This window comes from Amblyomma americanum, chromosome 3, assembly GCF_052857255.1.
Source record: "Amblyomma americanum isolate KBUSLIRL-KWMA chromosome 3, ASM5285725v1, whole genome shotgun sequence".
NCBI classification, from domain to species: Eukaryota; Metazoa; Arthropoda; class Arachnida; order Ixodida; family Ixodidae; genus Amblyomma; species Amblyomma americanum.
Genome location: NC_135499.1, coordinates 178,083,465 through 178,111,345, shown reverse-complemented (window position 1 = coordinate 178,111,345; position 27,881 = coordinate 178,083,465). Strand labels below are relative to the sequence as shown.

The window sequence follows — 27,881 nt, the reverse complement described above, 5'->3', positions numbered from 1 at the left end:
TAAATGGGCATGGGCAGGTCATGTAATGTGACGAGAAAACCGTTGGCCCCTCAGGGTAACAGAATGATTACCAAGAGTCAACAGGGTGTCAGATGGTTGAATGAGGTTAGGAAGGTGGCCACAGCTGGCACAGAATAGGGTAGATTGGAGGTCAATGCAAGAGCCCGAAGTCTTGCAGCGGATGCAGTTAAGCTGATGACGGTGATAATCTTCAACTTGGACTTTTTTCTTTCAGACTTCATGCTGTGTTTTTTGGGTGTTTGTATCCACAAGTAGTTTCATTTCTACCGTTCTTCAAAACAAAGATGTCCTGGCAAGATAAGTTTCTTCCTGCATCAGGGAAAAGTGCTGAACCAATGAACTGATAGTCCAACTTCAAAATGATAAAGTGAATTTCTATTCCACTGCAGCACATTCAAGATTATACAAAAGCTCATAAAATGTGTTTTGCTTTTCGATGCATCAATTATATTCTGGCCGGTTATAACTACAGAAAAAATGTGCAAAAATCTTCTAAATCTTCCACCCTCTCGCTACCTCCCACTTGTAATAATCCATAAAGCAATACATTAGTAATGCAATAGGAGCATGTCATAAAGTGTGCTTGCAGTCACTTGACACAACACAAGTGTTTTGTAGATTATCCTTTATTTCGTCACTCTCAGATGAAAGGTTGGAAATTGGGAAAAAAGCTAGCCTACATGCTTGAAATAGATTAACCAGAGAAAAATCCCACCTACATGACCGGTTACATTAATGCTCCCCTCGTCAGCCTTCAGTTCCACCCAACTTGTCATCACACACCAGTGACAATATAAATGGTCTGCAAACACAATCCACTACCATGTAGTCATAAGCGTGGCAAAACATTTGCAAGACACAGCAAAAAATAAAGGCAAAATATAAAAACAAAAGGTAAAGTACGTCAAACAAACAGCCACGTTCAAAACACGGCACATAGTCCAAAACTGCCCAGAAACAGTAACATTCAGACTATGGCCTGGTGAATTACTTTACGTATGAAAACTCAAATTGCTAAAACCTTGTTCCATAATCTTTGCGAAAATAAAGAACTGGCTCCTGTGTCACAGTACTACAAGCATGGGCACAGGAAATTCTGTTGCACAAAGAATAACAAACGAAAAAAAAAAATGGTTACACAATGCTTCGGATACCTAAGACGGTGTGGCTGTCCTCCCTCCCAATCTCCAGACTTTCAGATCGATGGATGCCCGATTCTCGTCAGTTGCTCGGAATGTGAGAAAAACTCTTTCTGCAGCTAGAATTGCTGGCTGTTCCCCCATCTTCGTTCACAATTTTGGCTCTTTGCTTAGTGTGAAAAAACAGGCCACGCTCTTCATCCCTCCTTTGTAGCGTCCGTTCAAGAAGAAAGAAAATAAGACCTCCGGAAACAGTTTGTGCACGTGCAAGCTGTTAGCACTACAAAAATCAAGATTTCCTTTTTTTTTTAATTGCTAATACTCTGCTCAACTGTTCTTGGAAAACAAACATGTATAGCCTCACAAGATGTACTGTTTCAAATGCCTGTTTTAAAAAATTGCAGTAGAACCCCACTGGTACACCCCTGCATTGCCAGACCTCTGAACTAGCAAAAACACTAGCCAGTTCCCAGCAACTGAAGGGCCACCACACTTCATACTGATGTGCACACACACCCCATGTTGTGGGAATAACCCTGCATAGACCAGATGCATTGTACATAGATGGCTATGGGGGTGGAGGGAATTCAGCCCCCCCTCCCCAAATGCTGTCATGGAGGCCCTCTCGCTTTTGATTCTTTAATGAGGGAAAACACCCCTGCACAGTTTCAAAGATCAAGGCCCCTGCTCTGTCTCCCCTTGCATCCAATTCCTATTTGCACTTCTTCCCTGCACACTTGCGGAATGCTTTGCAGCTACAGCAACTTGCTTATTCGCTGCCAATGTTTGTGAGAACACCCTGAGCTGACAACTCATACTTAGGTGCTAGACGCAACTGCCACCGTTACCCAGCCAAATGTTATACAAGATTAACCCCTTTCGGTCTCTGCAATACCACTGAGCACATGTCACAACTCTGGCACAACAATTAAACAACAAAACATAACCTAACCTAATCTAACAATAAAAAAAGCAATGACAAAGTGTGCATGCTTGTACTGCTTATGCAAGGTGTCCCACGTCATGTGAACCAAGGTTTGGTTTAAGCAGTTCAACGCCTCAAAGCGACTCAAGCTATGAGGGACGCCGTAGTGGAAGGCTCCGGATTAATTTAGACCACTAGACCACCTGGGGCTCTTTAACGTGCATTGACATCGCGCAGTACACAGGCCTCTAGCATGTCCCCTCCACTAAAATGTAACCGCAAATGAAACTTGAAAAACGTTTTTCGTTTCGTTTAGTTAAACCCCATAAAGTCGTACCATAAACCCCATAAACTAAAAGTTAAACCCCATAAACTAAACTAAATGAAAAACATTTTTTAAAGTTTCATCTTGCCAGATGATAACAGATTAGCATTTCAGAAATGAAATGATGAAACAGACATGCCTAAAAAATATGGACAAAAAAACTTACATGATTACCTGCTTGCCTGAAACAATTTTAGCACCTAAAAAAAAAAAGTTCAAGATTGGATCCTGCTTCTAGCTAGCTAGAGGCCTGGCAAGTTGCCTGTTTTCCAGAAACTGTACCTTTATAATTGAAATTCTGACAGTTGTCTGCGAGTCAAGGTAAGAAAAATAAATTAAAATGAATGAATTATGCAAAATAGAGGAAAAAACCTAACTTACTTTACAACAGACAGGCCAGAAAAGTGCTTTAAGCTGCGTCCTTATATTAGGTAAAACTATACATTTAAACCTTCGCTCAAGTTATATGAGACATCCTGCACTTCCACTGTACGTTCTTTCCATACACACAATAGGATGATAACAGACACGCAGTACATGTGCCCTCTCTCCAGCTTCACTGTGCAACACCACTGCATAATTATGTCGTTACTGCATGTGACAAAGACTGATCTCTGGCATTTCAGTGACCTGGGGCGCTACATACCTGCTTGCAGCATAGCCTAATATTTGGCAGCAGGTGCACATAAAACAACTTCCTGAGCATTCCTGAGTAATTTTTCGGCAGTCTCAGCATCAGCAAGCAGTGGTGAGGTTCTACTGCATACTGTTCTACTACATGACTAAGGAAGACATTTAAGAATCTAAATCTTTTTAACTATGTCACACAATGCAATGCACAAAGTCTGTTTTATCATGTTGTCTGTCAGGTGGTTGATGAAACATGCCAAGATTCTGAGCTCAACGTATCCGTCAGACCAAAAGGTCATCCTCAGTGCCAATAGTAAAAACAAATGAATGAATCTAGTGCCTCGGATAATGGTTTGGGTCCCCAACTCCCATTTTTTTGCATGTTTTCTCCCAGCACTGTTGTAAAGAGGATTGTCTGCAGGCAGTGATTATGCAAGGATGGCAAAAGAACAGCAAAATAAAGCAATCATGTGCATATTTAGAAGCATAAGTAAGAATGGCCGGGTAGGCTCAGGTGGTGAAGTGCGACTGCTGTTGGAGCACCTCATTCTCAGGGTTGACAGCATCCTTAGCGGCCATTCTGGGCTTAGCTATAGGGGCTACTACTACCCAACTTGTCCTTGCCAAGTTTCTGACAGTTGGAGGTGCCACTGTCCATGGAGGATGCAGCGCTACTGGGACTACTGTAACCCTGGGCCATGTCATTGAATGGGATGCCTGTGATCCTAAAACCATCACTGCCTGTCAACCCCTTAAACTTGTTCAGAATACGTCTTATCATATGCCCCTGTAAATTTTTGAGAACTTCCAATGTCAGTAATTATGAAGCTTACATACTGTTTTCAGTTGTCCTATTGTACACCACTACAGTGTTATGGCTGCAAGAGAAATGACCGAGGAAGTAGCAGTTGTGGTCATTCTCTGTTTCTCTTCAACTAGGATCACAGACGGTGTCTTCACTTGAAACAACATCAAACACGAGCGCTGAATTATGGCAAAAATGGCATCATTACATGAATCATCAACCACCTTAGATTGAACAAGAATTATTAAGTCATTTATTCAGACCTGTCCAAAAGTAAAATGCAGACGAGTAGTAAAACGAAACATGTATCAAAGGCGTCTTGAGCAGAGAGGCGCCAGAAGGTGACTGGTGAGAATGAGAGAAAGAAAAACCAATGGCAAAAATGGGAAGACGTTGATGGGCCAGCCCGCACTCTGTGTGGCGGCCGAAAGGGCAGAAACTTGCCCCACCCTCGTAGCTATGCTCGCCAAAGAGGGCCAGCCCTGGCCGTCCCACGGGCGGGACAATTGGATGAACGCAACACTGCCCCAAGGTCGGATTAAGGACGCGGGTGAACGAAGAGGAGGGAACAGCCAAAGGCCGGTGTGCAGGCTGTATCTGACTAGAGACGGGTTTTTCGAACAAGGTACCTTGAACATCAAAATGCTAGGGTTTCCTGCCGTGAGGCAGAACTCCTCTGTTCAATCCAGGTTGACCAGCATGCTGCTGAGCCAGGTACCCTGCCTGCCTCACTTCTTGGTCATGATCTTGAGGTACTGCAATGCACTGCGTGCTGCAGCCACCTGGGCCTGGTCAGGCGTGTCTGCTGTGCCAAAGCACACGGCCAGCGGCAGCGACGTCAGCTGGACCAGGCACTGGTGCTTGCCTGCATCGAAACACAAAAGATGACAGAGGTGTGGTTCATGAGCAGAACTGCAAAACCACATCAAGCAAGTTCGGCACAATAAACGTCCTTTGACGTTTGATGCGTACGCCATATATGAAATGGTTTAGGTGCTGACAGCATGAATGCTTACGGCTAGAATTGCTAGAACGGACCTTGCTAGAATGCAAGCCTTTGGCTTCTGTTGACGTCAAGCTATGCAATAAGGGTAAAATTATTACCTTGCCTATCATAAAGCTGAATTACAGCGTTATGAAGTTGCCACTTCAGAAACGGGAAGAAAAATTTATATTCCTGTTTCTGAAGTGAAAACTTCAAAATCCTATAACTCAACTTCTATGACAGGCAGGATGATAATTTTACCCTTATTGAATAGCTTCATGTCAAGAGAAACCAATGGCGTGCAATCTGGCAACTTCCTCGCAGCATAATTTCTTGAAAGCTCGCGAAAAGAAGTTGCATAACATATAATATGAGTGCTCAAGGACTTGTTTTACATAAAGTAAATTACATATTTGGAATCGGCGTGCAAAAAAACATGAATTACACATATTCCCTGAAGATTACATAACTTCATTAATCAAATTTTTTTTCTAAGACCCTCTTCTCCCCTTAAACTAGCTTAAAAATTTTTTCAGGGTGGTGACAAGTGATACAATACCGATTGCGCTTGTACTTTTCCTAACCTCGGTAAATATCGTTTAGTGGTCCCTTTAAATACAACATGCAAGACTCCTATATTGAACAACATAACTTGAAAATTTTATTAATAACCGGTAACCCTGATGATGCATTTGAGCACCTGCGCTGCACTTCTAGATGCCTTGCCTTCACAAGTTCCCCTTCATATTAGCATAACGACTTTACAGTGCTAACAGCAACTGAAAATAGTTATTTTACTTCATGCATAAATCAGTAATGAAAAATAAAGCAAGAGAAAGAAGAGAAGGCTTGAATACAGCACGTCAGCCCTCACCGTCGGGACTTAGCTCGTCGATGGGCACGTAGGTGACCTCAAAGCTCTGCTCGTCGGCGATCTCACGCAGCAGGCCGACATAGTCAAGCCCCGCCGTGCTGAGAGAGGTGCCTTGCAGGCCGGCCAGCCGGATTCCATCCGAGGCCTGCAGCTGCCGCAGCAACTGCCCCACCTGCTGGCTGTGCCGTGGAGTCAGTGCACTGATGTTCTGCTCTTTGAGCCCCATGTAGCACTTGGCTTCCTGAAGCACTGTGCTGCATGGGCCCAGCCCACCGGGCCCGGAGCCAAGCTCCCCAAACTTATCCTGCGAGAGTCAGAGGCAACAGCATCCTTGTGCCCTATGAAAGATCTCATTACACGCCTAGAGGCATAGGTCGGCACACTCACTCATGAGTGCACTCACGTCTGTGAGTGTGAGTGCGAGGGAGTGGATGTGAGTGTGAGTAAGTGTGAGTGGATGTGAGCGCAGGTGGTCATAAGTGTGAGTGAGTGTGAGTGGAGATGAGTGTGAGTGCGAGTGAGTGGTGAGAGGATATGAGTGATGAGTGGGTTGGAGCGGGTGCAAGTGGATATGAATAGATGTGGGTGGTTGTGAGTGGTTATGAGTAAATGTGAATGGCGAGTGGATGAGTAGGGATTGGACGCGGCAGCGAAGTTTGTCGCGTGCGTTTCGCAACGACGGCATCCGCTTACCTATTTTAATTTTGCTGACAGCCGAGGGAAGCAAATATTCACTGCCCAGTGGCTCGAGGCAGCATGAAACATCATGACGAGTTGTCAGAACCTTCGATTTAATTTTTAATCGCCACTGCTAGAAAGGTAGATGTCTCTCATCACGCCTCTTACAAGGTTCGAGCTCATATCTACAGAGTTCCAAAGCTTGCTGCTATAACTAGCTTAAGGTGGGATCTCGAGTACTGCAATGGACGCTTAGGTTTTTTTTCTGTGCTCGAGTGTGTGCATTGTACAGCTCTGCTCTAGCCGTAAATTTCTGATTGGACCGGACCCACAAGGAGAACCCGATCCACTTGGCCCAGCTCTTGAACTGCACAAGCTCGGCTCAGCCCGGAAACAACATGAAAACCAAGCGCGGTTTTCGGTAACACCAGAGGCTATCATTTAGTTTAAAAGCCCCACGTCGCAAATCACTGAGCATGTGGTTTTATTTTTTGTATTCAAAACATTAGTCATGGTGATGCATTGACCGAAAGGAGGTAGCCGAAGTGGTAATAAAATTTAACGTTTTCATCTGCTCTAGAAATGATCGTTTCGCACCGATGGTGACGAAACGTGCCGGAGATTTTCGGCAGTGGATATAAGGTGCAACCAAATTGGCTGCACCCTTTTTGATTGGTTGGACGTACAGTTCGGAGTTAAATTTTCTATACTAGAGAAAGGGGTCTAAAATAAATACCGTATTTACACGATTGTAAGTCGACCCCCCCACTTCACATCTCTGAAAAAAAAAAAAAAAAAAACTTGGAGGTTGTTTACGCTTGGCCTTTAATAACAGAACGCGATAGCACTACCCTGTGGCCTCCGCTTATCACCAGCCTCTATCGGCTGCAGCGCGTGGCAGTGCCCATGGGCACATTCCAAAACGAAAATGTATTAGTCACTGGACTACGCCGTCGTCCTCACTAGCGCTGCCGTCGAGATCGCTGCTGCGATCCCACAGCTCGTCGTACTAACATTGTCGTGCAGCGAAATCCCCCACTTCGCAAACAGCCACATCACGACAGCGCGTGGAACACCTGAAAATTTTGCCTCGCTGCAGCTGCCGCACCTGATCACCCAATGCGAACATCGAACTTGCGGCCCGGCGCTCAGTTGTTCATTTCTTCGGCGTAAAGAATGACAGCCATCTCGGATGCAGTTGTGAACGAGCGCCGGTCGCTTACCGGACCTGGAGCACAAATAACGAATGACGAAGCACTACATTAAAAACTTGTGAAACGCGGCCGGCAGTAGTCAAATGTGTCAGAGCCAAAGAGAAACTACGCGTGAGCGGCATCGGCTCTTCCGTCGGCTACCGACACTCCCCGGCGCCGCTGCATTTCCGAGTGAGGTGCCGCCGCCATCGGAACAGCAGCCCTTCCATCAATTATCGGCGCTCCCTTGAGCGCCGAGTGCACTGTTGAAATTAAAAAAAAAGAAAAACGTGGACGACGCGTGTTAAGAGTAGAAAGTGAATGCGTTACCTGCGTTATCGGGCCACCGCCGCTTATCAGCAGACGAAATCTGCGGCCACGTGTGGGAATGGGCTGGTGCTGGTTTGCTGCTTATCGACAGTTACCATCGGCCGCCTCACGCGGGGTGGGGATGCCGGTTCTGGGCGTTGACTCAGCAGCTGCTCAAGGCCAGCACGAAGAGCGATGTGACTGAGCCGTGCAGCAAAAATCCAACCACGCTGTAGCATGCCTGATATCTCATTTGTCTCGCCTTTATTTATGGCGAGATGCTTTGGTTTTGATTTTAAGTTGACCCCCCCCCCCCCCCCCCCTTCGGATTTTCAAACTTTGAAAAATAGGTCGACTTACAATCATGTAAATACGGTATAATGTTTCTGAGTATTGCCGCCTTTTCGCTCGAGAAAAACTACAAAAGAAGAGTAGTACAAGCGAAAAGAATCAAGATAGGGGCGACAGTTTTTGTTTCGCCTAAAATTATTGTGCAAGCACATGCTGCTCTTCAAACTGCCGATACCGAGAAGGCAGCGAAGAAAAAAACCGTCCTATGGACATCATACGGAAAACTGTGACGAAAAGAGAACAGAAGACTGAAGGTGGAGGGCGGTGAGGGTGGGGAGGTGAGGTGGAAAGGAGCTTTTCATAAACAGGTCTAAGGGTGTCAGCGTGTTTTGACACTGGACTGTGCTCATGGAACAGGAAAGAGTTGAGGTTTAAGTCTCCCAAAATCTTCTCAGAGTCCAAAAAAAACTGTTTTTGAAGAGGCTCCCGTCAGCATCATGTACGCGGAACTAGCACGCCGCCGGCAATATGGGCTTCTGGAGGCTGCCCTGGCAAGTCAACAACTGCATGCAAGCTTCCGCTGCATGTGTGCAAGGCGTGGTTCTGATTTGTGAGGCCCAATCTTCGGCACTGGGCGAGTGAAATGGGCTTGTGAAATGCGATTTTTCATCCTTGCGTTTTTAATACTGTTAGTGGACTAACTTCTGATTGCACACTCCGATTTCATCAATTCTACCCGCACTGATATCTGGACAGCATGAGGTACCCTTTGAACCGGATACTACGATTTCCTCTAAAAACTGTTGTATGAGGCTTTTTTCCAGTAACTTTCCATCATTTCAGCAGGGCATGCACTGAAAATTGGCTCAAAACTTACCTGCATATGCATTCTTCCACAAACGATGTTTCATCGACCAACAAAGCGGCGGAATACGAGACAATACTTAGGTGTAGTGTTAGCACCCCCTAGGGCGAAAACACCATGGTGTTTCCTAAACCCTCCTTCAGATAGGGATTATGTGCAGCGCAGACAACATACTGCACGGAAGACATGTCTACAGATCTGTCACGCATACCTGCTCTGGCTAGACGAAGCCAGCCCTGTCCTGCTCTTAACTACGCCTCAAAGTAAGCCCAAGAGGCAGTTGTAAAGGGATTCATAACGGCCACTCCCCTTTGGATCCTTTTTGTGCAGGACAGAGCTGGACTTGTTGCCCATTCCAGCCATTTCCCTTTTGGTGACGACCTCACTGAACCCTTTAAAAAACACTATCCATTTCCCACCTCACGAAAAGCATCCATAGTTGCCACTTGCCTCCAATGTGTTCATACAGACTCACAGACAAGTCACTGTCAAGGAAAACCCAATATTGGTACTTCGACACCGTCCAATACCACTGTCAAGCATAATCATTATTGTTACTTAGACACCGGCCGTTGAAAAACGCGTCTAAGCATTTTGGTTGAAGTAAAACAAGCACTCATCGTTTCAGCAGCAAGAGCGGGAGCATAAGTGCGTAACATTCGTGGGTCAGCAGCAAGAGCGGGAGCATACGTGCGTAACATTCGTGGGCCATGGAAGATGAGAGAAGTTACCACTTCCTTAGAGCATCGAAACTGTGAAAGTTGGCTAAAGAGTCCGACAGAGCCCCGCATGGCTCATCACCACTTCGGTGCAACCTTTGGCTCACCATCACTTCGGTGTAACCAAGGCTGTGCCAGGGAAGCCACGAATGATGTCAGCTGCGGCATTAAATCTCTCATCCCCTCCCTTGTCAGCAAACAAGGACACAGTGAGTGAATGTGAGCAAGTGGACATGAGCGTGAGTGAATGGTTTTAACTCATGAGTGTGAGTGAGTGGTTTTGAGTGCGAGTGAGTGGTCATGAGTGCGAGTGAGTTGCTGTGACTGTGAGTGGTCATGAGTGTGAGTGGTTCTGAGTGTGAGTGGGCATGAGTGCAAGTGCGAGTGGTCATGAGTGTGAATGTGAGGAGTGGTTATGAGTGAGTGGACATAAGTGTGAGTGTGACTGAGTTGATGTGAGTGCGAGTGACTATGAGTGTGACTGAGCCACCTCTCATGGTGCGAGGTATGCCTAGAGGTAACATAACACTGAGATGCAACGTAACATTGAGATTGTTCTACAGAGAATAGCGCTTCTTTGGTCTGACAGTTAAAAAGAAAAAAGTGGAACCAAGCTGAAAGTCCCACACTAGACAAGGAGTGTTGATGTGACTGTCAACCATCAAATATGCAGAAATGTAGAGCTGCCTTGCCTGATTGTGAGAATTGTAAGATGTAATGATCATTGACTGATATGTTGCCCAAGCATCCCAGATAAAAATGAGATGAAGATTAATTATTGGAACTCATATTGTACAGGCTGTCATAGAAACATGATGCTGCTACAAACCATTTATCAAACACTTATTGTTTATAGGGGTTTAACGTCCCAAAGCGACTAAGGCTATGAGAGACGCTGTAGTGAAGGGCTCCACAAATTTCAACCACCTGGGGTTTTTTAACGTGCACTGACATCGCACAGCACACAGGCCTCTAGAATTTCGCCTCCATCAAAATTCGACAGCCGTGGCCAGGATCGAACCCACGTCTTTCGGGCCAGCAGCCGAGTGCCATAACCACTCAGCCACTGCGGCGGCTCAAACACTTATCAATAACAAAAAATTAAGATGACACTCACGTCCTCGCCATTCAGGAGACCATTTTGAACATTCTTGATAAGCTCAATCATTTTTTTGGCTGCCTGACGTTTTGCCAGACGCTTTGACTTGCCTTTGCCTGAAAACAAAAGAGAAGAAAGATTATTTGCAACTACACACTGAATGCCCACTGCCAGTGACAAACTAGGCCTTTCCTAGTGTGCAGCTTCTTGTCACCCACAAAAAGAAAAAAAAGAACATGAGGCTGGGAGGGGAAGTCTCCAGATGTCTCTCTGCTGGCAGAGTGACATCAGAGGTTGCTATCAGAGGGGCATGGCACACCTCGTCGATAGCGAAACAAAAGAAGGATCAGCAAGCGGACAAAGAGTGGCAGCTTGCGTTACAATGTGAGCAGGAATAACCTTTTCATGTGCCCAGGCGACGCCACAAAACGGAGCGTTCTTGACGAGATGTAGCCTGCTTAGAACTAGTATGCTGGTGAAACCAGCATTGCAGGCCCAAATGCCTACATTACATTACAGGCCCAAATGCCACAGAAAACCAAAGGCATGAAAATGAAACAATGTCGCGAAGGAAAGCATGTGGGCGACGTCAGGCGAGATTCAGTAGCTTAGGCTGATTAAGAGGCATCTGTTCCTGTTGTATGCTTAAAATAAACAGTGTCTACGTTCCAATGTATTAAAATTTTATAGGATGAAACCGTCACTATGAAAAGCACACGCAAGCCGTGGCTTCACCTGTTCTTATTCTAAGCCCCATTTCCGTGTGTACCATGTCTTTTATCGAAGTGATCAAAAACAATAAAAGCAATGGCTCCCGTTTGCTTCATTTGCCAATGTGTTCACAGCCAGCTGTAGAGTGGGCCGTGGCACAACATAGTGAAGTGCCTGGTAGCTCAGCGTGCCAACCATCGGGTGGCTACCACAGCCTGTCAGCACATTGGTTTTATGCAAGGCCTAGCATTAACACGGGTGTGCTGTGTGCTAGCATCGGTTCGACAAGGAAGAAACAGGTTAATTGATATGACAAGTGTGAGGAGGTGTAACTAGTCAATGCCATTTGAAAACTCCGCAATGTTTGGCTTTCAGTTCAGATAAACAGAAAATTTCTAAATTGATGAATGTTTAAGAAGTTCGACTACTTCGAACAGTTAAAGTGCAGTGCAAACAACTGAATCATCAAATAGCAAATACTATTTGCAAACTATTTGAAATTTCTAATATTTGCACATCCCAGCTCAAAATAGTGTTCAGGTGCAAAGTTTTCTCATGATACCCAATGAGCTCTAGGTATTTTATGTTTGTCTGCATCTAATCTCAAAAGTTTTTCGCAGGGAAACACGAACAATGATTAACAACTCGAACCAATGATTAAGTCAGTGCAGCACACAATAGCGTGCCACACTCCACGCGCCTCACCGCCACTTTACAGCCTTTGCCGAATTTTGGCGAGGATAGCCAACACGTGCTGAGAGTAGGGAGAATTTACAGTCGAGCCCACATATAACGGCCCGACTTAAGACGAACTTTCGTTTGTAATGAACAAGACCTGCCCGACCGTCAAAATATAGATTGTTTCAATGGCACAAAATCACATGTGTAACGAACGTCATTATGCCCTGCTGATCGGTTACAGCGAACGAACGGCGTAAACCCGGCGCCGCGATGCGAGATAACCTGCCTCCGACCCCTTTGTGCACCCAGCATGCGGCATGTTTTCCCGAAGCTCATTGCAGGCACTCTGTCCGCCCCGTTTCGCGCCGCTCTCGAGCAAGCTACCCTTCAACGCCGACGCGCCTTCCAACATCACCCTCCCGCCCCTCCTCATAACTCTGCTCCCCTCTCCTCACTCTCTTGCAAATCCGCGCGTGGCCTCCGCAATCAACCGCGCCGGTGCCAATCGCGGAGGCCACGCTCCGTGAAGCAGGCCTTCCGTGGGAGCCAGGAGGTGGCTGCACTGAAGCTCACGGACGCCTCTCATTGGTCTCTCCGCTGGCGCTGCGCGTCTGTATCTTTCACTTGATTGGCTTGATTGCCGCCTGTGCACGTTGCACGTCTACCCAATGTGCGCTTTTGTCATTCTTGTTGCGGTGCGGACGTTTCGATGGCTTCATTCAATTCTCGGGCCCTGGTTGTAATTCGGGATGGCGGACAGGAACACCGTGCCCATTTCCATTGTATTCAGCAGTAGAGATGATGAAAGCGGCTTGGGCGGATGTGACGGCCACTGGCGAGCGGAACTGGTTCCGCAAGGCCGGCTTCGTCGACACAGTGTCTGATGCCGAGCTTGATGCTTCGGAAGATGACCAGCCCGGCGGTGATTTGTAGCAGCACGTCGTCGGCTCCAACATGGGGGGTCATGACATTGGTTGGAATGATTTTATTTCTGTCGATGACGATGCCAACACCACGGAACCGTGCACGAACGAGGGCATCGTTTCTGAAGTGCGGGACGAGAGCAATGCGGAGGAATCAGATGAGGATGAAACTTCGGAGCCAGCACCCATAAGCGCCTGTAGCAATGAGCTACATAGAGAGCCTCAGACAGCTTGTCTATATCAAGGGCCTCGGCGATAGCACGCTTCTGCTTTAAACAAACTGGAAACCTCCCTCATCGGATCTGCGCTGCAGAAACAGCCACCCATCACGGACTTTTTCGCAAAGAAAAAATTTTGTGCTTTGACAAGCAACTGTCTGTGTGTGGTCCACTCACTACGAACTTCGAGATATAACGAACAGACGCCGCGTGACGCTCATGTCGCTATAAGCAGGCTCGACTGTAATGGAGGCACATGGTGACAACGTAGTCCATTTCCCAGGGCAATGATTACTGAGCACACCAAGAGGGGGGGACATCTTGAAGTATTTGTCTTGAGTGAATAACGTTTCTGGAACTCTTGCTGCGGTGGTTTCAGTTCAGCGTACTTCCTCTGGACTGGCACCTTGCGCACGTGCAACAAAAGCCGCGACTCCGCGCAGCATGCCGGAGCTTCCGTACATATGCCTGAGCTGATGCGTACACCCGGCCAAATCGTTTAACCAGTGATTTTTGCATCCCTAATTGCACCTTGTAAGAGGCTTGTTTCAGCTAAAACGCTGGCATATTCATGCTGTAATTTGACGCGTGTGGTGGCATTTAGTGATCCGTTTTGTTTTTTTCCTATTATGCTTGAGTGGAGCAACTACCTAATTAATTTAGAAATATTAGTAATCTTCATGGACTGCGGCTACGAGGAGCCAAAACAAGGGGGATACCTAACAATGGTTCTGGTGGTGAAATTGCGCTCACTCAGGGTGAATGACTTGTCTAGCATGGGAGGAGTGGTAGTTTACCCAGAGGAGGAAGCGAGATGAACCAGAACCATTGCTGCGTGTGCCGCTTGTTTTGGCTCTTTGTGGCTGCAGACGATGCGGATTACTAATAATTTTGATCGAATCAGGCAAGTACTCCATTGAAGCATAATATGAAAAAAAAAAGGGGGCCACTGAATGCCACCACACGCGTCAAATTACAGTATGAATGTGCCAGAGGTTTAGCCGCTGACATATGGCACAAGGTGAAATTAGGGATGGAAAAATCACGCCAGTTAAAGATTTCACAGGGTGTACATGCTCATAACAGCAGACGCGAGAAGGCGGAAGCACGACGCTAGAAGATCTGTGCCTGTACAGTAAAACCTCGTTAATTCTGATCTCACGGGAGTAAAAAAATTGTCCGAATTATCCGAATGTCGAATTATCGAATGAACAACAAAAATGGCACATTTACAATTCTTTTATTGCATACCTTCACTTTGAGAAGAAGTCGGTGATGGTCGTTTGTTTTTTTCGCGGATAGCTGGGCGGAAAGAACTAGCTTCCGTACGTGCGACAATCCGTCCAGTGCAAGCGTGTTGCATGGAGCACCATAGCAAAACTCCTCTAAAACAGCGAGAGCATCTGCGGCTTCTTTTGCAGTACGGTGCACCGGGAGTACGTCGCACGGGTCGTCTTCATCAGGAGACTCACCTGCCACACCGAGAGCATCGCTGATTACCTCGTCATCGCTCAACTGGCCGGCGACGACAACGCCATCGTCGATGGCAACGTAGTCGGCGAGCGGAACTTCGGTGGGGAGCAGGCCAACGAATGCCCCGTCGTCATCTTCTTCTGGCGTTGCAGACTCCAGGCTCTGGGATCTCTCGGGCCACACAAATCCACTGTGCCTAAAACAGTTCGACTCCATTTCTGGCGGCGTGTTCGCCCACACGTGCGCCAAAATATTTATCGCACTCAGAAGCGTGATGTCGTACTGCTGCTTCCGCTCCATGCAGAGAAGCATTCGTTCCAGCACTTGCTTGCGGTACCTTTTCTTAGCGTACTGGATCACTCCCTGGTCCATCGGTTGAAGAGCAGCGGTAGTGTTGGGAGGTAGGAACACTAGCCGGATCGCCTTCAAATTTGCAACGTTGCAGTGTGCGGTGCAATTGTCCACGATCAAAAGCACCTTGCGTTCCTTGGCACTGAAGCGTCGATCCAGCTCCTGCAACCAGGAACAAAATATCTCCGACGTCATCCATGCTTTTCGGTTTGCACGGTACTCGACGGGAAGTCGCTTGATGTTGTTAAAACATCTCGGTTTCAGAGCCTTCCCGATGACGAGAATTGGAAGGCGCTCCGCTCCGTGCCCGTCATGTTTGCTGCCGACAGCACTGTCACCCGCTCCTTACTCCTTTTACCGCCAGTGCACGGGTCCCCCTTGAACGCTATCGCTTTATCTGGCAGCGCTTTGAAGAAGGGTGCCGTTTCGTCTGCATTAAAGACGTCGTTTGGGTCGCAGGCTGCCACCTGCTCTTTAAGGTGGACGTTTTGCCAATCTTTTACGACTTCTTCATCCACCTCACCCCTCTCCCCGCACACGGTCTTAAAAACAAGTCCATGCCGGTCTTTAAAACGGGCAAACCAACCCTCTGACGCCTTGAATGAATCGATATTCATTCGGAGGGCATAGGTTTCTGCTTGCGCGCATATGAGTGGTCCACTCAACGGCAGCTTCGAATCACGGGCAGCGGCAATCTCCCGCAACAATGCTTCCTCCAGGGCTGGGTGGGCTGCAGTTCGTAGACGCTTCCGAGCGGCATGAAATTTCTCGCCCTCAAAGGCTTCCACTATTTGAGCCTCATTCTTGATATGTCGATAGCGTGCTTCTTTTCACGTCGAACTGGCGCATAACTTCTTCTCTGGAAGCGCCGTCTTTCAGTGCCTTGAGGATCTTCACTTTGGTTGATAAGTTCTTGGTCGCATACTTCGCGCGCTTTGCCGGTGCTGCCATCGTAATAAAGAGCACCACGACCACACGCACCGACACAACGCACCACACCTCGTAAAGAAAACACAAAATGGCCGCTCTGATCGTTCTCATCTGTTGTCAACTGAGAAGTGACTGCAGTAGCGATGCATTTCCGGAATGGAGAGCGGTGTCAGCCGTTTCCAGTAATGCCGATGATCCTTGCATGATGATGATGATGATGATGATGACCTGAACGTATAGCAGCGCCACCTTTCGTACGCTGGCTTGGCTTGGATTAGAATGGATACCAGCGCCGTTCTTGGCCCGCCTCCAGTCCGATTTAACCGGTGTGCGCGCAATTTTGCGCCGAACTAACGAAGGTTTGCTGCCATAGGGCTATGTACATTTTTGAAGGGAGGGAGTGGGGATTTCGAATTATCCGAATTTCCGAATTAACGAGGTTTTACTGTACTTGCATCTGTACCTGTCCGCGGCTGCACTATCTGCAAAGCGCATGCGCCGGAACCGGCACGATGGCGTGCGTCAATAGAGATATTTAGCAAGTGCAATCCGTTTCCGATGCCGGCAGTGCACACATGTTGACTGGTCACGACAGGGCAGGTACGCAAACAGCTGGCCAACACCTGGCGCCCTGTACCGGCCTCAGGTCGATCTGCCCCTCATGGTAGCGGATTGTGCCATGCTAAAACTCTCTTATCGGAGGACATGCGGCTGCCTTGACTTCCACGGGACGAGTACAGACTGAGTGCAGCTGCTGCAGCCGCTCTTCTCTGTGTGAAATTCGCTAATCATCAAGCGCGACGGTGCAAGCATGGGAGGCAGAGATGGGTGCATCTTCGAGATGCCTGATGTGGGGTGGTGCTCGCCGCGCAGGCTTGCAGTAAGTACCTCGCAAGTTTCATGGAATCGTCGCTTAAAACCAATAACTGCGCAACGACGCAATCGCAATTAAAGGGACCCAGAAAGGAGGTCTCAATAAAGGTGCGATATGTCTGGGATGTTAAAAGACGACGGTTCATAATTATTCCCCGGCAAGAATTATTATAATCCGTTTTGTGGAAGCTGAGTTATATACAAACAAAATTTGAACTTCCGCGTCTTCGTGCCTTTCCCTCTCCTCTCGCACGCCAAAACGGCGATGCTGCTCCGCCGTCCCCACTCACTCGGCCCCTCCCCTAACTCCGCCGGCTGCAGTGCGCGCGGAGCGGCCGCTCCACGCGTGACGTCTGAAAGAATTTGGCGCTGTGAACCAATGATAACTCACCGGCTGCTGACGTCATTTGCACGACATGACGTCGTATGCCAGGTTTTAGCGCAAAAGCCCGGCACCACGCGTTGCCGCGAGGTACGAAAGCGGGAATTTTTAAAAATTTATGGTAAATTTCCCGCTCGCTTTTGAGGTCTCGAACGTGGCATGGACGCTCGGTGGCCTTTACTCTACTTAATGCAAGCATTTTAAAGCCAAGCTCTAGCACCCCTTTCTGTGGCCCTTTAACACCAGTAGTTGGGGGTCTTGTAGAAAGGTCTCACACCTCACAAATATGTCGGCTCAGCATGTAGTTCAACTTCTCCAATTTGTGATGGCCATTTTTGGAGGACATCGACACAGCTCCAATGAGTGCGACTAAGCTTCAATGAACTCGTTTTTTTTTTTTTTTTTCAAGAAATAACCTAGCCTGTTTGAAAAATACATGATTTTGAAAATTCATATTGTGCCGTTCAACATTTTTGTGTGCCAGAAGTGTTTGACGTATCCGCTCCAAACCAAAAAGCCATTGTGCGCACATGCCTAGTCCAAACTTAAATTTGCTCAATAAATTGATTTCACCATGGCTGCTGTGTGGGCCTAAGTTTCAGCAGCAGTGATAGTATAGTAACAGCAATATTCACCATCGCCTTATAAGTGTACAGAAGCTCCACTAAGCAGCCAGCACAGCAACATCCCATTTTTTTTTTAGTTTTCTTTAGCGGTGTTCTAAAGACACCGCTTTATCAGCTCCATTTCTTTCTACCTCATATCTGCACATGCGGAGCAAGAGACAGTGAGAGTCCATAAATTGGCAAACTAAATGATTCCAACCACAGATGCCATTCAATGTTCAATTAAAATGTTACACTGCCAGCACGCTGAGCACCTGTGGCACGCTCATTGAAGCTCACAGTTTAGTACAACTATTATGATCCAGCTAAAGAGTGTCAGTGTGAGTGCCCGTGAACAAGTGTGCAACTGCAACAGAAAGACTTACCCATTTCGTTGAGGTTGTTGACGAGGCAAGAGATGCCAAAGGTGCGTTCATGGGGCAGGCCGTCCTCGATGACAGTCTCGTAGAAAGGGGGTCGCCAGCGAAGCTTCATGCACAGCTCCTGCAGCTCCCCTACGGGGTTGCCCACGATGCCGTCCTCCTCCGATGCCGCCGAACCCGTTCCAGTTCCAGTGCTTCCCAGGGGGCCCAGTGGGGTGGTACCCGACAAACCATTGTTGCTAGATGCCATCTCGCCCCTGCATTCACACACAATCACATGCATATCACAGGCTGCAACATAGACGGTGCACAGAAGCATTAACTACCAACATGCTTTATTCAAGAAGATAGTGTTTGCATTGTAGTGCGGCACTGACTGCAACTGCATAGGCCACTGTAAAAAAATACTGGCCTTTTGGCATGAGACAAGCTTGAACAGCCAGCACTCATACTAAATGATTGCTGTGATGCTGACCCTACAAGAAGACTGAACCGCTTGTTATATTGGTATATGCTGAGAATAGTTTACACGACAACCTTTCTTGGTAAGGTCTGTGCATTTTCGTCCTCTCTGAGAAGCAAATTGTCCTGCAAGCCTACATCGTTTTGTAGACTGGAATATCGCATAAACTCGTGTAAGAATCGCGCCCACAACTTGGCAGCCGATAATTCGGGGAAAAAAAAGAAAAAGAAAAAGTCAGCCAAAAGAATTTCTTCATGTATACATAGCTTTGACCCCATGGTACGTTATGCTGGGAGCTGACAGATGATATCTTCCTGCAACACTCGGTATGACCACACACATGTCCTGCGCATCGGACTCTGCCTGGAACAGTGAATTAACATGCGGTGCCTAAGCGCTGCTAACTCGCCTTATGTGCTTGGCATTCACACCAGAAAGGACAAAACATTATAATGATTAAAAAAACTTTAATGGTGAGTACCTGCACTAGCGGCACGTTTCCTTGCAGAAAGCACTGCCCGGTGTCGCTAAGCCTAGGGTGTTTCGCATTGAACCTGCAGCGAAAGTGCTTTGAATCTAGTCACTGTTTACTATAAAAGGTCTAACCTTGTTACCAGTTTACCATCACACAATAACCTCACATTGTAATGAACATATAACTGATTTCCACTAGGCCTTCGTCCGTGAAGCGCACGGAGAAGCAGACCAGGAGAACGCCACCTCAAACTGATGGCCGGTGGTTGCACACATGATGCACCACTCCGAACCATCAGTAAGTCGAGCACCAATCTTTAGAGAATCTTGACCTTAACTTGAAACTGTGTAGCGTTTGCCACTAAACATATCTAGCAACCTGTTTTACTCTCTGCGGTTTTTTCGTGCCGGTCATCGAGTGCATGTCCTATCATCCAAACTTCCTAAGCATTATGTACTTAAAGGATTCGCTGCGTAAAAATGTAAATTCTAGGTTCCAATATATATGAGGATCGCATTAGATTAAAGCGGCTGCCCCAAACTTCACTCGCTCTATGCGCCGGCCCTCTTTTCTGTTGGTGTCTCCCTTCCACCCGCATCTACTCAGGCAGTTGGAGAGTCATCGCAGGGTGCTTAGGACATCTTGTGCATGCAAAACAGTCGCAAGAGCCACAAAGTCTTGCAAATTCCAGAGAAGCATGTTGCCCTTACTGGAAGTACAAAAAAAAAAAGGGGTAGGCAACGATGCACACCGGTCCACATGCGCTTTCCCGGCTGCTACATTTCCCGATTGCTGTTTCCCAGTTACTAAGTTTCCCGGCTGGTACTTTTTTGCAGTCCCATGAAAACGTAACAGCAGTGGTCTATTCCATATGCCCTGGAATTAGCAAGGTGCTTATGAAATGTATGCTCCAAAGCAAGTCCTCCTTAGCCTTGCATAGTATTGGAGAAGTAGAGGTGCAATCTAGTTTATGGCATTTCCTTTAACTGATGCTTCCTCCCATTCACAAGGAGGAGAAGTACACAGGACAACGCTGGAACTTCTCCTCCTTGTGAATGCGTCCTTTTCGCTGGTTTCCCACATACCATGCACCAACTGGCCCAACAAGCTACGCTTCTTCAATACTTCCTCCCATTCATTTCCCTCAATTTGCACTTCAGAGGATGACACTCTGATTCGAAATGACCAGCGCAGAAACAGACGGGGACACGAGAAAAAAAAAAAAACACTGACGTCAGTGTTTTTTCTTCTCGTGTTCCTGTCTGTTTCCGTGCTGGTCATTTCGAATCATGTCCCCCCAGCTCGCCCAATCGGCCATTTTGAATGACACTCTGCTCGTGACAACCAGCCAGTGAGTCACAGTGGCAGTGTGGTAGAGGACTGAAAGAAAATTCTAGCATGTATAAGCAGACAACAACCATTCTCTGTCATTTATGAAAGAAACCGGAAGAGTTCTGTCATGTGCACCTGTGAAAAAAAACAACATACGCTGTGTGTGGACCAAGTGTGGTAGCCGCTACATGCTGCAGAACTGCTCGGGCTGATTGGGATCAGTATGTTTTGGCTACCACGACGATTTAGTGGCAGTTCCATCGCTGTCATCAACACACAGACCACGTGATGCCCCGCCCTCGCGCACAACTCATCATGACAACCCAACCATAACATGTCAGCCTAGTTCTTAGAAGTAAACTTCCACTTCCGTTTTGCATTCTTTTAACTTCAGTTACTCTTTTATTGAGGGTAGCAATTTTTTCTGCATGCACAGCTCCAAGTATAGTACCATTTGCAACTTAATTACTGGTAAATAAATTGTTCAGGATGACAGATGTAGAGAGATGTGACTTTAAATGACTTTTGACCACATAGAATTGGTACATTAATTCACTGAAAAAAAAAATCAGTATTTCATTTGTCAAAAAAAAAAAAGTAGTGTCCTGAAATAAAAACCGAAAAGAGTCAACTGAATTTAAAAAAAAAAAAGCCAAAAAGTCCAACCCTTAAACATAAGTGATCAAGATTTGTTTTACATGAAATTCAATAATATATTTATAATCGGCATGCAAATGCATGTTCCCTGAAGATTTCATAATTGTGACTACATTAATAAATATGTTTTTTCAAGAGCAGTCTCCTCCCTTAAATAATTGCGGTATGGTATGGTACGATATGTGACGTTTAATGTCCCAAAGTTGCAAGCAGCCTTTGAGCAATGACAAATGTAGTGGCAGGAAAGTCAGTCAAGACTGGATGGGCACAGAATGGGGAAGCTTACACAGCCGTGGACGACACAGTCTCTGTTGGCTCCATGGAGGGAAGGTCCTCCATGACTGCTGCTCGGTACTTGGCAAAGGGGCCGTCATCGGCAAGTAGCTTCTCAAGGATGGCCCTGGCAGCTGCATGCTTTGATTTCTTCTTGCTCTGGCCGGTAGCATTGGCAACCACGTCCCCCACCTGCACCCTGTCAAACAAGGCAGCCAATAATCAGCAAAAGGTTAAAAAAAATGAAAGGTGTGATTATTAGAGAACCACCATCTGGGTACACAATTTCCAAGCCTTTCTAACAAAGGTACAAAAGAAAGTTAGCTACTGTAATGGTTTACATACAAAGTGGACAAGAGTCATGATTTCCAACATTCTCTGAAACAGCTCTCCAGCATTAAGGTAACTAAGCTAGCATTCCGTGTGCAGTACGCAGCCACAAAAACATTACCCAAGTATACTATACAGAGCAACACTGACCATGTCTGCTGGTGTTCCTGTATTCCAATTATATTGCACAGCGCCCAACAGCCTCAGAAGCCATTTTGCCATTACACTGGTCATTCACTGTAGCCTCTTTTTACTTTACTCACAGGTCAGCGCACATATTAATAGGGATTATTTCATTAAAACGTCAAAGTTTTACAAGTTGACTCAAAGCAAGCTAGTGCTCTGATTCAATACAATCTTGAATGCATCTGACGAAATATATACTCTCTCAGGCGCAGCTACAAGCCCTGCCTAAATTGACTGTCGAAATATGGCATTAAGCTGAGGACTTCGTGCACAATAAGGAAAAAGCTTGCTGCTTGTTGCTTAAATTAAAATGCAATTCGCGATGACGGGAAGATCAGGCTACACCATGAAATTTTCTGTCCCATCCCCTTTGCACTTAGTTTTACAGTAGTAACAAAACCACTAGGTCACACTTCTGCCCATGTCAGTCTTATTCTTTAACTATGCTTCTCACTTGTCTGCTGCTTTATTCCCTTGTAAAGATAGGAGACATTTTGTGGAATGTGTATGTCCCACTATCTTATGAAGGATTAAACGACCTGTGCATCACTTTTACTCGGCATCAATGTAGTTTGTGTTTCATAAAATGCAATCACTAGCACCAACACCTTTTTGTCCACCACTCCTAAATAAAGCATCATCAAGGAGTTTACTGTCAATGCGGCTCCTCCGAAGAAAACTAAATGCAAATTCATGAGTAACATGTCCAGGGAGATGGCACCCACTCACCTGTACATGAAAGTAGGCGCATGCACAGCCCCTTCTACCGACAGAAGCTTGTATTCCGGAGTGAGACAGTTACGAGCGCATAGCTCCTGGAGGATGCTGATGGGAGTCTTTTGGTTCACAGATGCAGCTGCTGCACCAAGCACAGGGAACAAGGAAAGAAGTGAAACTGCATGGTGCACCCAAGCCTGTGAACACCTTGAACAGACCCATAACAGATAGTTAAAACAGTAATGAACGAACATACTCTTGCAACCTTCTAAGATCCGCAAAGTAGCCTATCAAATGACAACAAATGCCAGCTCCTAGGACAAAACGTTACAGCTGTGGAATGAGTTGAGAAGTTCCCAAATAGCTAAATCCCAGGAATTTCTTAAATGTGCCAAAAGCCAATGACAGATATAGGAAAGACACTACCACCCATGGTTTCACATAAATCACTCATTAAAGCAGCCAGGCTCGAAATCTTCCAAGCTTCATTCTGCATGCATTCAAGTGAATACCTTGTTCATGCTGCCCTACAACATGCATTACATACGTTAGATAACTTGCGATTCATGCCGATGATAATCTTTTGCAGACAGAGCACATTGTGTACTGTCCTGTGTCAAATGAGACACTAACAAGACAGCTGAAACAGGAACAACAAAACCAGATTTCAGTCCAGGGAGACAACCGTATACTAACAGACTTGATCTTCACTTATATGGCACCAACACTGATGCATGGAAGTGCTAACAGCCTCGTTTATATCTGTTCTCCAGTGGCTGAAATGTTTGCGTTCTTTTATGAACATTTTAGTTGTCCTGTTCATGTTCCATTTGACACTGATGGTACATGTCTAAGAAGCTATGAACTGGGTGCCTACTTCAAAGTCTGAAAACCTTTTGTGCTGCGAGTGGAAAAAAGCTGGCCCATGCATTGGGTACCATATCCTAAGGTAAAGAATGCATTGCTTCTTCAAATGTTATTACTTAAAAAGTTGAGCCAGTCATTTTCCTCATCAAAGCCACAAGTGCACTCTATAATACCAGGAAACGGAAACTAATTTGTTCCATTCAAACAGCAGGTCTTTCTTTTTCGATATTCATTCCATCGGTACATTGTCTAAAAGCACTTTTAAAAACACAGTCAATAGAAACCATTGTTTCCAACAAGTAATTTCCAAATGGAACCAAATTAAATTTTCCAATCGTAAATTAGAACACAATTGGACCCACTGAAGACAACTGGAACTTGCCTAAGAGCACCCATTAGGTCCCATGCAGGCAATTATTGCATTCACATCCACAAAGATGCAAAAGAAAACAGATTTGTGAGGACTGCTGGGAGACACTACAAACAAATTTGATAAGAACAACTATACAAGCTTTTGCTGAAATCAAGCCAAGCAAACAAGCACGCATCACACTTAAGGAACAGTGTAGTCAGACACTGCTAACATAAACCAAACACATATCCACATAACACTCTTCTGCTCCCAATTATGCACCACATATATGGGCCACTTATGCTGGGCCTAGTGGTGCTTGCCAGTTGAGTGCAGATAAAATAAATAACTGCAAAGATAGTGCAAATGATATACACAATTTAGCAGATTAAGCTGCTGATAGCTCTTATAACAATATTAGTTTTGCCTTGTTTCTAGAATTCACAAATGTTCACACAGAGACAGTGGGTGCAGTTGGGCAGACCAACTAGAACAACTGGGTTCACCACTTGGCAATGATTTATCCAACTGAGAGTCCAATAGGAACATGCCCTACCAATTAGACTACCACTATGTTCACCTGAAAGCCTAACTGGACTGTCCAATTTGAGCAACTATTCCAGCTGGAAACTCAATTCCTCCAATTGATAGCTTTTGGGTACCCCAACTGGTTGCAATTATTTTTTTCACTGGAAAGACTATTAGAAGCAAACCATTAAATGTATACCTTTACGGGAAATTTCTCACTACACACAACAAGGTATTCTTACATGTTTAGGAAACGCAGTATGACTGTGGTATACTCTAGCAATTTCTAGTGCGCTGCCAAATAAATTATTTTTCTTAAGTTGAGGGCTGCTTAGAGCAGCCATTCTACACCATGAAGACTGTTGAATGAACAGATTACATGCCCATTCTTTTGAACACTGTGCACAATATTATCATATGCACTAATCAAACATGTCTCAGTGTTCTTGCTCTGTTCTTTCTACTGCTGCTGAAGCCCTGCTGCAGACATTGGGTGTTCCCACACAAGCCAGCAAATGGCTTAAGTGTGTCCGGACCCGTATCCATGTGGATCATTTGAAGAGGTTTTACCTATTTATATTACCAGCATACTATTGTATGCTGCTTTGCAAATATATAGTCAAGGCTAATGCTTTTATATCTATCCATATAATACTAAAATGAATAACTAATTTGCTGTCTTTAGCACAAGGAAAAAAGGTGCCTCTCAGCTAAATGAGCCAATCAGGTTTTGCACAATGCAGCTGGCTCAAAAATGGTTGTATCAGATGTTCCACTAGATGATTACCACAGATATAGTTATAAGAGCAGTTTCATTACACTGCTAACAGTGCAACAGCAGCGGGACACATGCTGCACATATTAGAGCCCTGTGTACTAGAAATCATACTGAATAAAGCAGAAATTTGGGTGACTTGGTGTGCATTCATTGTCTATGTCCCGCCGCTGTTACACCGCTTTTGCACTGTTCCCCTACAATGAATGCATACCAACTCACCCAAATTTCTGCTTTACTCAAGGTTAGGGAAATTGTTATGATACACTGACGAAGAAGATCAACAGTCACTGAAACCAAATATTTTTTTATTTGTGGTGCTGATCAATGAAAAATTAGTAGTGTGATCATTTTTTTTACCTGAAAGACGATCATAATGATGATTAAAAGTTTATCTTCTAGTATCTAATCAAGTACTTTTCAGATAAAAAATGGTTACACTAGTACTTTTCCACTGACCAACACCACAAATTAAGATAACAACATTCCCTCACACTTCCTTAGGATTCAGCGACTGCTAGCCTTCTTCCTGTGCACACTTACAGTAAGATAAAAACTTAAAAAAGAAAGCAGCAGTTGGTAATGATGGCCCATATTCTGCAGTGTCCTGTATCACTCTGTTGGCCAATCACAAGAGTAAGTGAAATCAGCTTTTTAATGGTTAACTATAGTAAACCATGCAGGCATCAAAATTCTAGAGTTCAAAATTTTTTTCGTGTGATTAGCTTCTTGTTTAGGCAACAAGAAAAGCTTTAACTGACTACGTTTTTGTCATGGAAGAATTTTGTGCAGCAGTCCTGAATGTTGGCAGAGCTTCACTGCAGATTTAAGTTGTATCCGACTATAATAATACAAAGCATGAATGGACAGCTCTAATGGAATGCATTTGATCACTGCAGAAACTGAAAAATGAAGCCTTATACAAGACCACACTAACTTAAACTAGCAGGAGCAGATAAGCTTCGGCAATTATTCAGCAAATTTTGCAGTTTGTCGTATATTTCACGAGTCCTTTTCATGCACATTCTCACTGGGCAATATTATTGTTGTTTCTATTTATGTGCCCAAACTACTTTATGTTGATTACATCTAGCCCGCTGTGCCTTAGGTGGCGCAGGCTGAGCAATGATTTTATTTCTTTATTTGCCCAAACTACTTTATGCTGATTATATTTGTAAAATGTGCCTAAACTAGATTTGGCTACTGGCCCTATGACAGCCTGCATGTATATTTTCTATTTGTTGAAATAAAATGATGACGACAATGAAAGTCATTAGCTACAACTCATTGACCAATGCTATGGTAACAAACAGCAGTCAAATAATAGAGGTCCTAAGGAGTCACTACTAGAAACAGTTCGCCAAAACATAATTTTACAAGCAGCAAGTAACCTGTGAAGTACAGCAAAAACTTCCAAAACATTTTCCATAAAATTTCAAATCAGATTAACACGCTACATACAGGCACTTAACTAAATAACACGTTACACTCATATTGTTATAAAATTACGAAAAAGTCTTTCAAAGTAACATGGTTCTTTTACAATGCCAAAAACCAGCCGCCCATGAAAGCAAGCGTGAGCGCGCCGATGCAACGGACAAAACCTAGAACACGGCAATACGCGACAGAAATGCCTGCTCTTGCCGGAATAACGAATCGCCGCTTAAAATGAATTCTCTGAAAGGTCATATCAGACGGTCGTGCACTACCGACGTTATTCCTCGTTTGTGCCGGTCAAGTGACAACTGCTCGCGGCTTACGCCAAAATTCACGCACCATGATGCTATCGAGCCAAACAAGAGTCGACGAAAAGCACACTGCCGCAGACATTTTCAGGTAGCGGCAACTTTGCCATCCTATACATGGAGACGACAGCGCATCGGAACTCCATCCTCCACAGCTAACGATCTGCGACGCTTTCAGGAAGTAGCTTGAATCCGACACTGCAACCGCGGAAGACTGCAAAACCTGGCACTGTATCCGTGCGCATCAGCACGAGTCGTTTGTGCAAAGGCAAACGAAGGTTATGCAAAACTCTTCGCACTTTCCCACTATTTCTGGAAACGCAGTGCGCTCAGGGCTAAAGAAAGGCTGCAAGCTAAGCGGAGTGTGGCCTACCGGTATTTGCATGCATGGGTTCATCTCCGGGTTACCGTTAACCACGCGACAGTTTAATGAGTCTTATGGGTCAGCGGCCACCAGAAGAAAATAACAGGAGTAGTGAAAGCAGGATATGAATGCCCTAGCGGCTATGTTACAATAAATACACGACGCACTTTTTTTTTTTTTTCATGTCACAGTGAACCGTGACGCTTTGCCTCGCAACTCGCGCGGTGAAGGAAAGCTTCCAGCGCACTGCCTGAAGTCGAGGCACAGAGGAAAGCCTTACCCGTGGACTCCATGTTTCACTTGTCCTTATAAGTATATTTTCTATTAAATAAACACAACACGTGCAGAACTCGAGACTACAAAAGAAAAGTCGGGTCCAACCCACGGAGCCACGGACTTGAAAATGGCTGGTGGCGCCCTCTGCGCCTG

At 45.6% G+C, this 27,881-nt stretch overlaps 1 protein-coding gene across 3 annotated transcripts; it reads right to left on the bottom strand.

Annotated features, from left to right (window-relative positions):
* Positions 1–771: 771 nt before the first annotated feature.
* LOC144125519 (protein Loquacious-like) lies at positions 772–27,865 on the bottom strand. 3 transcript variants are annotated; one of them, XM_077658986.1, is made up of 7 exons: positions 27,733–27,865; positions 22,834–22,963; positions 21,602–21,787; positions 18,392–18,645; positions 10,877–10,974; positions 5,705–6,008; positions 772–4,710 (listed from the first exon to the last, which is right to left on the bottom strand). In XM_077658986.1, the coding sequence occupies exons 1-7, from the start codon at positions 27,743–27,745 to the stop codon at positions 4,574–4,576; spliced, it is 1,122 nt and encodes a 373-aa protein (XP_077515112.1). In that variant the 5' UTR covers positions 27,746–27,865; the 3' UTR covers positions 772–4,573. The 3 variants fall into 3 exon arrangements, with proteins under 3 accessions (XP_077515112.1, XP_077515113.1, XP_077515111.1); XM_077658987.1 differs by having other exon boundaries at positions 22,834–22,960; positions 27,733–27,840; XM_077658985.1 differs by lacking the exon at positions 27,733–27,865 and adding an exon at positions 27,462–27,492.
* Between the last annotated feature and the right edge of the window lie 16 nt (positions 27,866–27,881).